We start from the raw sequence: 13,966 nt of genomic DNA, 5'->3' as shown, positions 1-13,966 counted from the left end.
ACCATGCCGGCGCGGCGCTGTATTCCGAGCCGCAGATGGCCGATGTCGTCAAGGACCTCACCTCCAATGTCTATGGCAACCCTCGTATCCTTGGCTCGCGTTGTCGAGAGACATTGTTTTATTTCCTGTTATCGATGTATGTGTTGCGAGTTCTTGTGGATGTGCTCCTTGACATGTTTGTTAGATAGCCAGAGTGACTCGAGCATGGCTGCGAGCGATGTCGTTACTGCTGCGCGCCATCAGGTACCTTTCTTCTGGCTTGTATCTAGTCAGTCCTGTCCCCATTCATGTCCCAATGTGGCCACTTGTGTCTATCTCAACTTACTGTAAATTTAGAAATGCTCAAACTGCATATAGCTAAATTAGGAGAGTATTGATGAAGTTTGCACCTGTCATTGTGATTGAAAGTTGAAAGATACTGTGATTTGCCGACATCTTGCTCTATTCCGTGCATTTGAGTAAGTTTGCAGTCAGCTTTTTTTTTTCTTGGTTATGATGCAGACTTTATCTTACACAGGTCCTAAAATACTTTAATGCATCTCCAAGAGACTACAAATGCATATTCACCTCCGGGGCAACAGCGGCTCTGAAACTTGTTGGTGAATGTTTTCCATGGAGCAGAGAAAGCTGTTACATGTACACAATGGAAAATCATAATAGTGTACTTGGGATAAGAGAGTATCCTTCTGTTAAAATTCTCAGTATCAGATCACAACTTTACTGGTTTGGCTGTTGAAGCATATAACCTCTGATGACATACAAGCTGCAATAGCACGACGGGTTCCTTATCAATTCAGTATTACCAATAGTTTCTCTAATTTGATTTTAGGAAAAAAAATGTTCGCATAGAGTTGAGAAGTTCATGTTGATGCAGGGTATCTTGTAGAATTTGTGTGTCCTTAATGTATTTGTAGATATGCTCTGACCAAAGGAGCAACTGCATTGGCGGTTGATATTGAAGAGGATAAGGGTCTTGAAAAGAACCATGGAAGTCCTAGTTCTGATTTGCTTAAGATCTCAAGACACTCAAACCAAAGAAGAGGTGGAGATGTCCTTCCGCAGAATTGTCAGAATGGAAGCCTTTCAGCGGCTTCAGGTAAAGTTTTGTCAGAATTGCATCTCTCGTTCTTCACATACTATCAAGATCTTATGTTCAGTTATAATAGTTGATCAGTGGGCTGGAGCTTATATTTTGTATAGAATTTGATTGACTCGCTTTATCTTCTTTAGATTTGTTTTTTAAGACAACTATGAAACTTCCACAAGCTAGATGCAACTTATTTGTCCGCATTCCGGGAATGTTTTCTAATACACAAGTTTTATTTATTTAATTGGCATTTCAAGCCCAATTGTTGTACCATGTAATGTACACAAATAACTCGAATATCTAACTGCAGAAATTTGCTTCAAACTCTGAAAGTGATTATGTGGAACAAGAAAAAAAAAGGAAAATCTACAAATGAGTTACAAATACCAAAAACGGAAGCCAAATTTAAAGTTGCACTCAGTTAACTGAACATCAGTGCTGGTGTAGTTATTATCATTTTTAAATCTTAATTTATTTTTTCTCCCTGTGGTGTAGAAAACAATTGGAATCTGTTTGCATTCCCTTCTGAGTGCAATTTCTCCGGACAGAAATTCAACCTCAACTTGGTCAAGCTTATCAAGGAAGGAAATCTCGTGGGGCTTCCGCAGCAGCAGTAAGATGGTTGATAAATGTGACAGCCATGCTTTGGACAAGACAATCAATTTCTCTAGAAGGGTTATCACCCTCTTTTAGTGGAACTTCAGGTACCTTGACCATACTTACTAATTACACAAAAATGCAGGGGTCAATGGATGGTTCTGATAGATGCTGCCAAAGGATGTGCAACTGAACCACCAAATTTAGATGTCTATCCTGCTGATTTTGTTGTCTGTTCGTTCTACAAGGTAAATCTATATGCACCTACTATTGTCTTGAAATCTTGGTTCTAGAGATGTGACCAATGCTATATTTTGGTAAACTTGCAGATATTTGGCTATCCAACTGGTCTTGGTGCTCTAATTGTAAAAAACGGTATGCAACAAGCATTATCACTTTAACTTGGCATAATAGCTATGTTGTATTTCACATGCTATAAACTACATTAAATAGCCTAACATCAATCTTTATCTGGTTGCTGTCAATCCTCCTAATAATGTCAACTTTATGACATCTTTCATATTTTCTGTTTTGTCAGAGGCTGCCAGTTTGCTGAACAAGACATACTTCAGTGGAGGTTTTGTGTTGCCCTACTTAATTTATATGTTCTATTTATCTTATGTCTTGTTACTAATTAAGTTTCTGAATTTGTGTAACATCTGTAGGAACGGTAGCTGCTTCAATTGCTGACATTGACTTTGTTCAGAAAAGAAAGAGCATCGAACAAGTACTTGAGGATGGAACGATCTCGTTCTTGAGCATAGCTTCTCTTCGGCATGGTTTTAAGATAATTGAGATGCTAACTACCCCCGCAATTGCACGGTATCTATTCAAGATAGTTTGGTCCTAATATTCTGTCCTGGATGTTCTCTGTAAACACCCTCTTCTCTTGTAGGCACACATCATCTCTTGCTACTTATGTGAGAAAGAAAATGCTGGACATGAAGCACAGAAATAAGAAAAATGTTTGTGTAATCTATGGACAACAAGCTTCTAAGGTATCTTTTTTTTTTCGAGAAAACGCAAAAGACTTTTGCGTTTCATTGTATTGAAAAGGAGTTTGGTACAAAAGCAAGGTTATTTTGATGCCTTCTTTAAGAGTTCATGTTGCTGTTTTTGCGTTTCTTCCATTGGTAGAGAATGGCCATCATCAATATCAGAGCTAGACAGTATGAACATGATGTTCTAGGCTTCTTACCTGTAATATGTTAGCTCTGTTCATTTTTTATATGACATGCTGTAGGTGGCAGATCTGAAGATGAGCCCTACGATCACATTCAATTTGAAAAGAGAAGATGGCACCTGGTTTGGATACCGTGAGGTGGAGAAGCTTGCTTCCTTATCAGGAGTCCATCTGCGTGTAAGTGTATAACTATAGACCGAGCTTCCATTTTATTTATGTTGTGGCCTTCTACTCACGTTGTTTCCTTGGCTGATTTTCCCTCTGATGTCTTGCAGACGGGTTGCTTCTGTAACCCTGGGGCTTGTGCTAAGTATCTTGGCCTGTCGCACTTGGATCTAGTTTCCAACTTTGAGGTACACCATACAGACTTAGTTAACACAGAAATAGGCATATCATTATAAATGTTTCACCTCTAAATAACGTGAATGTGTGCTTACTTGCCAGGCTGGGCATGTTTGTTGGGATGATAACGACGTAATAAACGGAAAACCAACTGGTGCTGTCAGAATATCATTTGGGTATATTTCCACTTATCAAGATGCGGAGGTGTGATTTTAATAAGTTTGCAGTGACATTTATCAAATTTCCATTACATAGATCTTCTCGAAGAAGTAATCAGTAATCTCACAACCTTTCCTTTTCCTAGGAATTTCTCAAGTTCCTGCAGTCTTCTTTTATGTCTAAACCAATCACACTCAATAATGGGCGCACGTTGCATATGAACACTCTTAACTTACTAGGTAATTTTTTTATCATATACAATTATTGATGGATTGCTTATCTGTTGGTATGCATTGACAGTGTAGTTCATATACTTTTTAATTGCAGACAATCAGAGTCAAAAAGTTGTTCCAGATGTTCGCTTAAAGTCCATAATTATTTATCCTGTGAAATCTTGCCAAGGATTTAGTGTGCAAAGTTGGCCGCTGGCTGGTGGTGGTACGTGTACATTCTATAGCATGGGTTATTCTTTCATGTGTACCTTTGGTTACAGTGATTCTGATGCCATATGCTGACACTTTATGAACTATGCTGTCTTTTTTACTTAGGTTTAAAATATGACAGAGAATGGCTTCTCCAAGGATCAGGTGGTGAAATTTTGACCCAAAAAAAGGTAACTAAACTGCTTTCTGTATGTGTTCAACCTTGTGGGTAACGCCTCAATGCACAACCTTGTGTTCAACCTCGCAAAAGAAGAAAGCACAAACTTGCAAACTGAGGGCATGATTTGTAACTACCCACTACTTTCTCCATTTTGTTTCTCCTTGCGAATCTCAGACATGAATGGAGAAAACTTGAATAGAATAGCATTTTAACTTTTTATTATATTTGTTCAAAGTTTGCGAGTCTGTCTGTCAGGATTTCTTCCGGTCTTAATCGTGTTTCATATTCTTCAGGTACCAGAGTTGGCCTCTATCCGCACATTGATCAACCTGGAACTTGGAAAGCTCTTTGTAGAGTCACCTAAACGAAAGGATAAATTGCAGATTTCTCTTCTGGAGAATCTGACTCATCTAACTGCAGAAGTAGATGTGTATGGCCAAAGGTAAGAACCGTACCGGTTTTTACAACTATCGGATCAACTTCCTTTACATTCACCATTTGGGGTTGGGTTTAATTGATGTTGCCTTTTTATTTGGAGCGGTATCGAGTTTTTCACGTGGCTTCAGACTTTGAATAATCCTGGAATTTGCTTCAGGTACGAGGTAGAAAGTTATGATGAGAAGGTAAACACATGGTTCAGCGAAGCTATTGGACGCCATTGTACCTTTATGAGATGTTCAAGCTCCAAGAACAGTTTCTGCACATCTACTGGCAAGAACGGTCGTCTATGCAGGGACACTCGAAGCAAACTTAGTTTTGTCAACGAAGGACAATTGCTGCTAATATCTGAAGAGAGCGTCTCTGACCTCAACAGTCGGCTTAGTTCAAGTATGCAACTTTCTTTCCCTGTTCCCTACTTGTGGCAAAATGACCAAAAAGGGTTCTAATTGTTGATTGAAATCATTGAATAACTAGCAATTTTGACTGCCTCAGATAATATAGTCTTGTTTGCACAGCATTTTCTTGGGATAACGTGATGTAAGCATTTTGCAGGCAATGGAAATGGTAAGCAGCACGTTCTTGTTGATGCAATGAGATTTCGTCCCAACATTGTTATCTCTGGGTCGACGCCATACAGAGAGGACAACTGGAAGAGGCTTCACATTGGAGATGCCTATTTTACTGTAAGTGTGCTTTTCCTCTCAGATTCCATTGATAGAAGGGCTTGTTGTGTAAACAATTGAACTTACTTGTTATAACTTCAGATTGGTCATATATTAAACCACGAAAGACAAGCTCCTTGATTTGACAAAATCATGAGGCCAGCTATTTAGATGTATCACACCTGTTCACCAAAAGTTACTGAATCACTCCTTCCATTTGTCTGACTGTTTGTGTGCAGTCCATGGGAGGATGCAACCGTTGCCAGATGATCAACCTACACCAGAACGCGGGGCAGGTGATCAAGTCGAAGGAACCGCTGGCTACGTTGGCCTCCTACCGACGAGAAAAGGTGAGCCGCCTGCCTGTTGAGCGAGCCGGCACTTGCGTTTTTCGCCTTGTAATTTTTTATGCTCTTCATACGCTTCCAGGGCAAGATTTTGTTTGGTGTCCTGTTGAACTATGAAGACGGTTTGAGCGGAGGAGAGGAGACCGTCGCAGAGAGATGGCTCCAAGTAGGGCAAGAAGTGCACGCTTCGACAGAGTGATTTCGTGTACAGATACAGAGGCAGCACCCGCACCAGAAAAAGGTGTTTGGCAATGAGTTTTTTTAAATGCCCGTATGTAATATTTTTGTATACGTACATCCTGCCTTTCAGACAGGAAAAAGAAGTTGAAACATGTGAAAAATGTATAGTTGTAAATGGTTCAGATGCCAGTCGCTCAGAACTGATGTTCCTATGAACATGACAGTTGTATAAGAGCATGCCAGTTTTGTATTTGTAACCATGGAACACAGCCGAGTATTTTAAAACCGAGGAACATGAACACAGCCGATTCCAGAACTGAATTTGGTAACAACTACTGAGACATGAACTCATGGTAATTCCGAAACTGAAATTGGTAATAACAACTGTTCAGGACAAGGCAAAAAGGGACAATGAGACATCTCAGTGTGCTTGCTGTAAGGTGCAACGTCAGCTCACTCACTGCTCAGTGTCAGCAGTCACAAGCTACAACAGTATTGTGTATGCAGCAGAAAGGGTGTTACAGAGAGACAGGACAGCTAAGTAACATTTCTTACATCTTATAAGCCTCTACCAGAGGTTGATGATGTTCATAGCAGCAGTATAACACCTCTACCGTTTGTATGTAACATTGCATCACGGTGAAGGCGGCGAAAGTTTGGTGGCAGGTTCAAAGGTATATGGTGGAGTGACAAAAAAAGATATGGCATTCAGGAGCTTCAAAGGTTGAGGACTGACATATATCAACATTCCCTCCACCATCAAGTCTCCTCCTCTACAAGGAACAAGTCTCCTCTGATAAGCTTCCTGTGTTAGAACCATGATGTTAGCACCGGATCAGTGAAATGCGCAAAGGGTTGGGTGGCAAGTAGCTTGATGCATGGCAAAAGAGCTGAAAAAAAGCAAAAACAAAGGCCAAAATTGCGTTCATGTATAGAAAGGAACAAACCTCGGAGCGCTAGGCTGCTCATCCGACAGAACCCTCAGCAGCCTCTCCTCGAACGGTGTCGCATGCCAGCTGACCTTTTGATCCTAACACCAGTGACATCTTAGAATGGTTAGCTCGTGTTAAACCATACGTTTGGGTATGCGCTACTAGACAAACCCATGAACCATCAGCACATACCTCCTTGTACTTGGTGGTTGTGTTTGGAATGCCGTTGCCGTCCCATGCCTTGGGAAACCTTGGAGTAGGGTTCTCGACATCTGCGTCCATCCCAGAAGCTGCCGTGAAGAAGACGGGGCTCTCCGTGAAAAGCGCGATCTCATCATGCAGTTGGTCGGAAGCAGATGAAGTGACAACGCCTTGATTCTCATTGTCTGTGGATGAAGGTTTCAGCCAGTGGGTCAGACTCATTGCAGCACGCTTTTCACCTGAATTTGATTTTGATAGAGCTCCACCATCCAACAGATTTGGGCTTCTGGTTTGGCACTTCGACTCCTCCGAAGGGGGTGATCCTTTTTCTTGGTATGAAGCATTCTCACTGGGAAAACTGAATGGCAGAGATTTTGAGAATCCCACCTTAGTGACTGAATTCGAAGAGGTCTGCTGCAGTTTCTTGATATGATCAGCTCCCAAATTTGTACGTTTTGGAGAACTGGAGGGCAGCATTGGTGAAGAATCTTCTGACGGTTCCACTTGCTGAAGCTTGTTCTCAATGGGTCTCAAGACAGGATAGACAAATTGTTTGCGGGTGCGCACACGCTTCCTAGACATAGTAGACCCTGTGTGTGAAGCATACATTGTTCCAGGGGTCTGCATATCATCTCTGAGAACCAAAGGTGTCGGGAAGGGTGAACCATTGCAGTCAGAGAACCTATTCTGCATGCTCCAGAATGGGGACTTATTGCGGAGAACTGATCGAGGAACAGAATCAAGTGATTTATCTCGTGAAACTTCAAGTTCACTCATCAAATCCTCCTCGCATTTGAAGCTGAAAGGTTGAAATAGACATCAATTATAAATATCATCAAACCATGTTAAAGAAAGTCCAAACACATAGGAAAACCGGGGCAGTTATTACCATCCAGATGAATTAAATCCAGTTCCTCCCATTGCCAGTGCATTGATGGACATGTCATCAGACTGCATATCCAAAAAGAAGGCATCAGATATATGAAACTAGTAACAAAATTATTCCATAGATACTGTCCCTACCTCATTAGCGGATTCAGAATTACTTTCATATGACACATTCCGAAGTTCAGCCGGGGTTTGCGATATTGTGCCGTACAACTGGAGGTGAACTGCCTGGGTGGATTTATGTCAAATTAGGATAGAATATAAAAACGCCTTAGTTCTTGGAATATTTTACATACTCCCAAGCTCTGAAAACAAAGTCAGGTACTGCCAGAACGTAAAAAGTAAACAAATGCAGAAGAAAAGAAAAAGCGATCAGAACAGACTACATTTTGGTCAATAATACCAACACCAGTGAGCTTTCCTAATAAGATAGGACTAGGAACGATGAAAATTTCTGGACTAAGCCCCATATGTTCCAATGCGTAAAATAGAATTATTATCAGCAGGTGCAATGAATCAAGCTCGTGAACTGTTGAAAACATTGGATTTACTTATACAGCTACAGGACAATTAAAATGTAACTTTTACATTTATACTTTACAAAAATGCAAATGTACATACAGCTGTGTGTATATTGGCTATGCCATACGCACATTTGCTTTCATGCAGTCAAAAAGGAACACAGGAAGTTTCTATTTTTATAACCAGAACATATAAAAAGAATGATTTACCATATAGAACACCCAGTCCATGAAATTCCAGAACCATCCTTTTATTTGGTCATAACATATAAAGTAGTTATTTGGAGTGTGCATTTGACAAAATACACTAACTAAAGCACTTGCCATGGAAAATTGTATGCCACCGCTAGTAGGTACAGTACAAATACTGGGTATACTTAAACCTCTTCATATAAACTACCATAATGCTGAACACAGAAATACAGCACAATCAAATTCAACCTAAACAGTTACCTTGTATCAGATGGAAACCTAAAGGTAACACAAACTACAATAAAACAATGAACCTAGATCCGTCGAACTACACTGGGACCATAAAAATGGTTGCACAAACATTCCCCACATGTGTGACTCGAAGAAGGGACATAAGATCATTCAGTTATCAGGTACTGTGTAAACTTAATCTCTCCATCTAAACTATCCACATACATTGTGCGCGTCAAGGAAATACAGTACCATATGCAATACCCCAGTCTATGAAATTCCAGAACCATCCTTTTATTTGGTCATAACATATAAACCATCCTTTTATTTGGTCATAACATACAGGAAGTTTCTATTCTTATAACCAGAAGATATAAAAAGAATGATTTACCATATACAACACCCAGTCTATGAAATTCCAGGACCATCCTTTTATTTGTTCATAACATATAAACTAGTTACTTGCAGTGTGCATTTGACAAAATACACTAACTAAAGCCCTTGTCATGGAAAATTGTATGCCACAGCTAGTAGGTGCAGTGTGATTCTGGGCAAACCTAAACCCCTTCCTATAAACTACCATAATGCTCAACACAGAAATACAGGCACGATCAAATTCAATCTAAAGTGATACCTTGTAGGCTGTAGCAGATGGGTACCTAAAGGTAACAAATATTACAGTAAAAAAGTGAAGCTAGATCCGTCGAACTACAATGGGACAGTCAAAATGGTCTTACACAAACATTCCCCACATGTGTGACTCGAAAAAGGGGCCTCAGCTCATTCAGTTATTAGGTACCGTGTAAACATAGTCTCTCCATGTAAACTAGCCACATACGTTTTGCGCATCAGGGAAATACAGTAACAGATATGCAATCACAACATCAGCCTGGAACCACAATCTGACAGTCACTGTAACTGTACTAGCTATCACCAGGCACTGTGTGAACCTGATCTCTCCATCTATAAACCATCCACACACATCGCGCGCATTGTGGAAGCACAGGCGCAATTTGCAAAGCTGATGCTCTCAGCCTAGGAACTACAACCTGACGGTAACAAGAACCGCACATCCATTCCCCACGTGTGACTGAAAAAGTAACAGAGATTCATTTAGCTGTGCTCCGGTATGCGTACCTCTCTCCTAAGCTCCTCATCGGTGTCATCGCCACCTGCCAACTGCTCATTCGACCCTGTGCTCTCTGCAAAACCTGAAACAACACCACGCACGCATGGAACGAACGGCAAAGTGGTTAACCACAGCACACCAAATTCATACGGCCGGAATCGCGAATCTGAGGGAGTAAATCGAGGATACGTACCTTTCTCCTCGTCCGAGGCCGGGAGCGCCTCCCCTCCCCGGCCCTTGGGCACGAGCGGATCCTGCACAGACGCGAACGCACCAAGAAATTCATCACCGCCTGGGCTCGGAGCACGAACGAATCGAAGAGCCGGACGCGGGGGAGAGGGAGAGGGGGAGGGAGAGGTAGGGTTGGCTTACCCGGTGGGCGGAGGCGGGGCTGTCGGGGCCGGGGCGGCGGCGGCGGAACCAGGAGAGGAAGCAGTCGACGAGGACGGCGTCGAAGAAGGCGACCACCGCCCTCACGAGCGCCTCCGCGCAGCCGCACATCGGGGCTCCGCCGGGGGCCTAGGGTTCCGCCGCGCCGCCGTCGGATCGGAACGGGAACGGGACGGGGACGGGGACGGAGGCGGCCGTTTGAAATGGGACACACGAGGAGGAGGAGGGGGCCGGAGAGAGGTAGCCGTAGTGAAACTCGAAGAAGCTCGGGTCAGCGGGCCGGGCCCGGGGGTTTCGGCCCGGTTCGTCAGCAGGGCTCAGTTCGTCACCGCGGCCCAGGCCTTCTGTCGTCACTGGGCCGTCCCGTGGTAGTCTGCCTGGGCCGCAGATGCGTTCGGGCAACGGACGAACGAACGGGTCGCGGTCGCGGGCTGTGTGGTGCGACGCGACGTGATTTTGACCGCTGCGGTGGATTCGGGGTGGGAGAGAGGTCGGCGTCGAGAACGAGCGAGGAACACTGTACACACGAGGAAAATGGCTCCCCGACGCCGACTGTTCACCGACCGCGGGGATTTCCTGCGGGTTCCGGCGACGAACTCTGTGGAAAAAGATGTGGCTGCGAGCTAGGCTTGGCACCGCCTCTTTGACATTGCACCTAGGAGGAAAGAAGTTACGTGGGGTTCCGCTCAAGTTACTTGTCAATTAACTCGCCGCCTCCGGCCCCTTCTCCCTGCCTTCCCGAGTTTTCACCTGGAAGCGGGGTAGATGGTTTAGATCACGCGTTTCATGTATCGGACCTGTTCTCTTCGTGCATCACTGCGGTATTTGAGTTTTATGCGTCGATCAACTAGTTGCTCTAGCGCGTAGTATGTGATTCAGTGCATCGACTAGGTCACCGAGGGTTTAGTCCGACGCACCAAATGTCTTTGGACGTTTTGGCTTGTCACCGACAGCTTCTTTGAGACATCACACTACCATTGAGAGCCATCATGCTGCCATGTGTCCACCTCCCCAGATTCATGTAAGTCTGGCCTCCACTCAGAGCTAACTATGTAAGTTGATGGTGTTTTGACAGTGAGAGGGGGCTATGTTTTTTGGACCGTGGTCTAAAGACCCTCTCTATTAAATAAGCGGAAGAGAGTAGTCCGGTAATTAGTGACCCATACCATAGGCACTCGTTAACAAACAAATAGGGCACCCTTGACAGACCAACTTATCTACCAAAACAGACTTAACAAACATGATCAAGAACGGAGCAACTTTTCATATTTGACGAGGCTAAGTTGCCTCGTTTACTACTATAAACTTTATGAAGGGGTGGGGGAGGGGGAATATCACAAACTGATCAGGAAACAAGAGTTCAAATGCCGACTATTCTTCACAAAATCTGAATTTTGGATTTTTTTTAGGGGGGAGGTGCGATCTTCGCCTTGAATGTGGTTGCAAAACCATCATCGAGCAACGTCGTCACCCATCGTCCCTGAATACCTGAATATGGCTAGTTCGACTTCATCCTAGATAACCAAACTGGAGAAATTCCTTCTTCTTTTTTTTGAGGGAGGAGACGCTCCTAGTTGGGACAACATGCTGGTGTCCATTGACACAAGCAAATATGGGCGGCTGGTTTTTTCCAGTGAAATTACCATACCATATTGTACAAAAACAGCGACTCTAAAATGGGAATTTTTAGTGACCGGACGTTAGTTTCACATTCCATACCACATAACCGAATCTGTAGGCAGGAGAAAAACTCTAAATTTCACTGATGTCGGCATGATCAAGCATGAAGTGCTACTACAACAAGGTTTGCCCGGCTTCAGTGAGGGAGGAGCGGTGACGGTGGCGCCTTCGGCTCGCTTCAGTGCTTGTGGTCGTCGCTAGATGGTCCATGGACATGGTTGTAATTTTTATTACCTCTGTTGTTTTGTACTGCCGTGATTGAATGTGAATAGATTGGAAGTTTTTGGGAAAAAAATGCACACACAATCAAAAAATCAACGGTAACTTTGGGTATAATTCTGGTTGACTTTGCCCGTTCAATTCAGAGTTTATACCGGGCTTTGACTTTTTTTTGGCAGGTTTGAAAGAGAGGAAAAAACAGAAGATGGAATAATTCCTGGGGAGGTTTGGATGGTTGCTCTGTGAGGGATCTGTCGCAGCATACCGTTGAAAAACACGCTTGCTGGTTGTTAGAAGGGAGAGAGGGATTGGTGGAATAGTCGTTGTATTGTTTGAGCCTCGTGGGCATATATATAGGAATACAATGATCTACTTGGAGTACAAGACAAGCAGAACAAATTCTAGTCTATCTCGTCTTTCCTAATAAACATTATACTCAACATCTCCCCCGCAGTCACAACTGTAGCGACGCAGACGGTGAGACTAGAGAAGAATCCGAATGCAAGCTGACGGACCCCCCCCCCCCCCACACACACACAGTCGTAACGGTCGACACATCGCGGAGTCGTGGCTGGAGTGGCAACCGACGAGGTTGCTCAAGCAAGGCGATAGCCCTTTGTGCCGTTTGTCGAGGTAGCCGAGAGCGTGGGTGGTGGAGTCATGGTCAAGGTAGCCGTGCGAAGAATGCCGCGGTCGATATCGAGTCAGGGTGGCCGGTGTCGAGGAAGTCGCCGTGGAGCCGCGGGCGCAAGGGGGCACCGAGTAAGCATGGGCGCAGTGGTGTCGAAGTAGGGGTGCGCCAGGAAGATGATGTTGTTGACGACGCGTCGCGGCGGGTTTGCCAAACCCGGGGACACATCGTGGACGAAGGCACGCACCGGTGTTGCTAGCACCGGGCATGCGTAGACGGACGAAGACGAAGTTGACGAAGCGCCGCACCAGGCTTGCCAGGCCCGGGGACACGTCGTGGACGAACGCACGCGGCGGTGTTGCCAGCACCGGGCATGCGGAGACTAGGACCTGCACGAGCTGTACGCCATGTTGAAGAAATCGGAGGGCCAGCAGAGAAGAACTCGACGACGGTTGCGGCGTCCATCGGCGCGGGGCCAATGTCACCAAGGGTGGTCGGAGTAGACGAAGTGGTCGGGGTAGATGACGACGACGCTGACGACGGGCTGATGCTGGATGAAGACGAAGGAGGTGGACGGGCGGCTGCGGCGGCTACGGGGTGGCGGCGGCGGCGGCTACAGGGTGGCGGCGGCGGCGGCCAAAGAAAAGCGGCGGCGGCGGCGGCGGTGCTCGAAGTAGGCGAGTAGAACCCAACAACATGACAAAGACCGGCGCGGATGGTGGCGTTCCCGCGCCAAGGGAGACGGCGCGGCGCATACCACAGGAGGTCGACGCGCGGTGACGGCGGAGTGGACCGTGGGCCGCGGCGCTACGACCCGAAGGGGCGACGCAGCGGCGGTAGGCGAGTTAGGGCGACGGTGGGAAGACCTCGGGGCGCCGGCGAGGACCGCGGACCACGACGCTGCGGCCCGAAGGGGCGACACAACGGCGATTCGCGAGTCGGTGCAACCGCGCGGACGGCCTCGGGACGGCGGCGTGGACCGCGTGCCACACTCGCTACGACCCGACGGGGCGACGCAGCGGCGGCGCGAGGGTCGATGCAGCCAGGGGACGGCCTAGAGCAGACACCCTCGGGGCGGCGGGGGACCGCGGGCTGTGGCACCACGGCCCGAAGGGGCGACGCAGCGGTGACGCGGGTCGGTGCAGCCGGGAGAAGAACCACGGGGCGGTGGCGCTGCGGCCCGATGGGGCAACGCGGCAGCACCCCGATGCTCGATCGGTGGAGAGGCGCGCTGAACTCGGGGACGATCTTCACGGGACCTGCGGAGGCGCGCGTAACCGACGGGCCAGGTCGGTCGCGCGGCGTAGATGAGGCGGATCACGGCGGCGAGCGGGTGATCAAGCCGATCGCG

General features: G+C 45.9%; 2 protein-coding genes across 2 annotated transcripts in view; one reads left to right on the top strand and one right to left on the bottom strand.

Moving 5' to 3' along the window:
• Positions 1–5,870, top strand: part of LOC119336827 (molybdenum cofactor sulfurase-like) — a 6,940-nt gene extending 1,070 nt beyond the window's left edge. The window contains exons 2-22 of the mRNA XM_037608908.1: positions 1–84; positions 185–243; positions 518–678; positions 915–1,096; positions 1,583–1,700; positions 1,830–1,932; positions 2,014–2,059; positions 2,223–2,261; positions 2,350–2,506; positions 2,580–2,682; positions 2,928–3,044; positions 3,143–3,220; positions 3,312–3,413; positions 3,514–3,607; positions 3,696–3,806; positions 3,917–3,981; positions 4,265–4,413; positions 4,567–4,799; positions 4,965–5,095; positions 5,314–5,424; positions 5,504–5,870. The exon at positions 1–84 is cut by the window's left edge and continues 14 nt beyond it. Of these exons, the coding sequence (XP_037464805.1) occupies positions 1–84; positions 185–243; positions 518–678; positions 915–1,096; positions 1,583–1,700; positions 1,830–1,932; positions 2,014–2,059; positions 2,223–2,261; positions 2,350–2,506; positions 2,580–2,682; positions 2,928–3,044; positions 3,143–3,220; positions 3,312–3,413; positions 3,514–3,607; positions 3,696–3,806; positions 3,917–3,981; positions 4,265–4,413; positions 4,567–4,799; positions 4,965–5,095; positions 5,314–5,424; positions 5,504–5,620 (2,360 nt within the window). The 3' untranslated portion in view covers positions 5,621–5,870. The remainder of the gene's footprint in view (positions 85–184; positions 244–517; positions 679–914; positions 1,097–1,582; positions 1,701–1,829; positions 1,933–2,013; positions 2,060–2,222; positions 2,262–2,349; positions 2,507–2,579; positions 2,683–2,927; positions 3,045–3,142; positions 3,221–3,311; positions 3,414–3,513; positions 3,608–3,695; positions 3,807–3,916; positions 3,982–4,264; positions 4,414–4,566; positions 4,800–4,964; positions 5,096–5,313; positions 5,425–5,503) is intronic.
• Positions 5,871–5,958: 88 nt separating this feature from the next.
• LOC119336826 (protein JASON-like) lies at positions 5,959–10,287 on the bottom strand. The gene is made up of 8 exons (XM_037608907.1): positions 10,068–10,287; positions 9,889–9,949; positions 9,704–9,777; positions 7,758–7,850; positions 7,624–7,685; positions 6,726–7,533; positions 6,549–6,631; positions 5,959–6,406 (listed from the first exon to the last, which is right to left on the bottom strand). Exons 1-8 carry the CDS (start codon positions 10,194–10,196, stop codon positions 6,361–6,363), a joined length of 1,356 nt encoding a protein of 451 aa, XP_037464804.1. The 5' UTR covers positions 10,197–10,287; the 3' UTR covers positions 5,959–6,360.
• Positions 10,288–13,966: the final 3,679 nt, after the last annotated feature.

Source organism: Triticum dicoccoides, chromosome 7B, assembly GCF_002162155.2.
Source record: "Triticum dicoccoides isolate Atlit2015 ecotype Zavitan chromosome 7B, WEW_v2.0, whole genome shotgun sequence".
Classification (NCBI taxonomy): domain Eukaryota; kingdom Viridiplantae; phylum Streptophyta; class Magnoliopsida; order Poales; family Poaceae; genus Triticum; species Triticum dicoccoides.
This window is presented reverse-complemented; position numbering and strand designations above follow the sequence as displayed.

What these genes read in the sequence shown, in the direction of transcription:
- LOC119336826 (XM_037608907.1), bottom strand. Translation starts at nt 10,196, where the DNA reads ATGTGCGGCTGCGCGGAGGCGCTCGTGAGGGCGGTGGTCGCCTTCTTC. An exon ending in GCCCCGCCTCCGCCCACCGG is followed by an intron (nt 9,950 to 10,067) that starts GTAAGCCAACCC and finishes GCGTCTGTGCAG; the next exon opens with GATCCGCTCGTGCCCAAGGG. An exon ending in ATGAGGAGCTTAGGAGAGAG is followed by an intron (nt 7,851 to 9,703) that starts GTACGCATACCG and finishes AAATCCACCCAG; the next exon opens with GCAGTTCACCTCCAGTTGTA.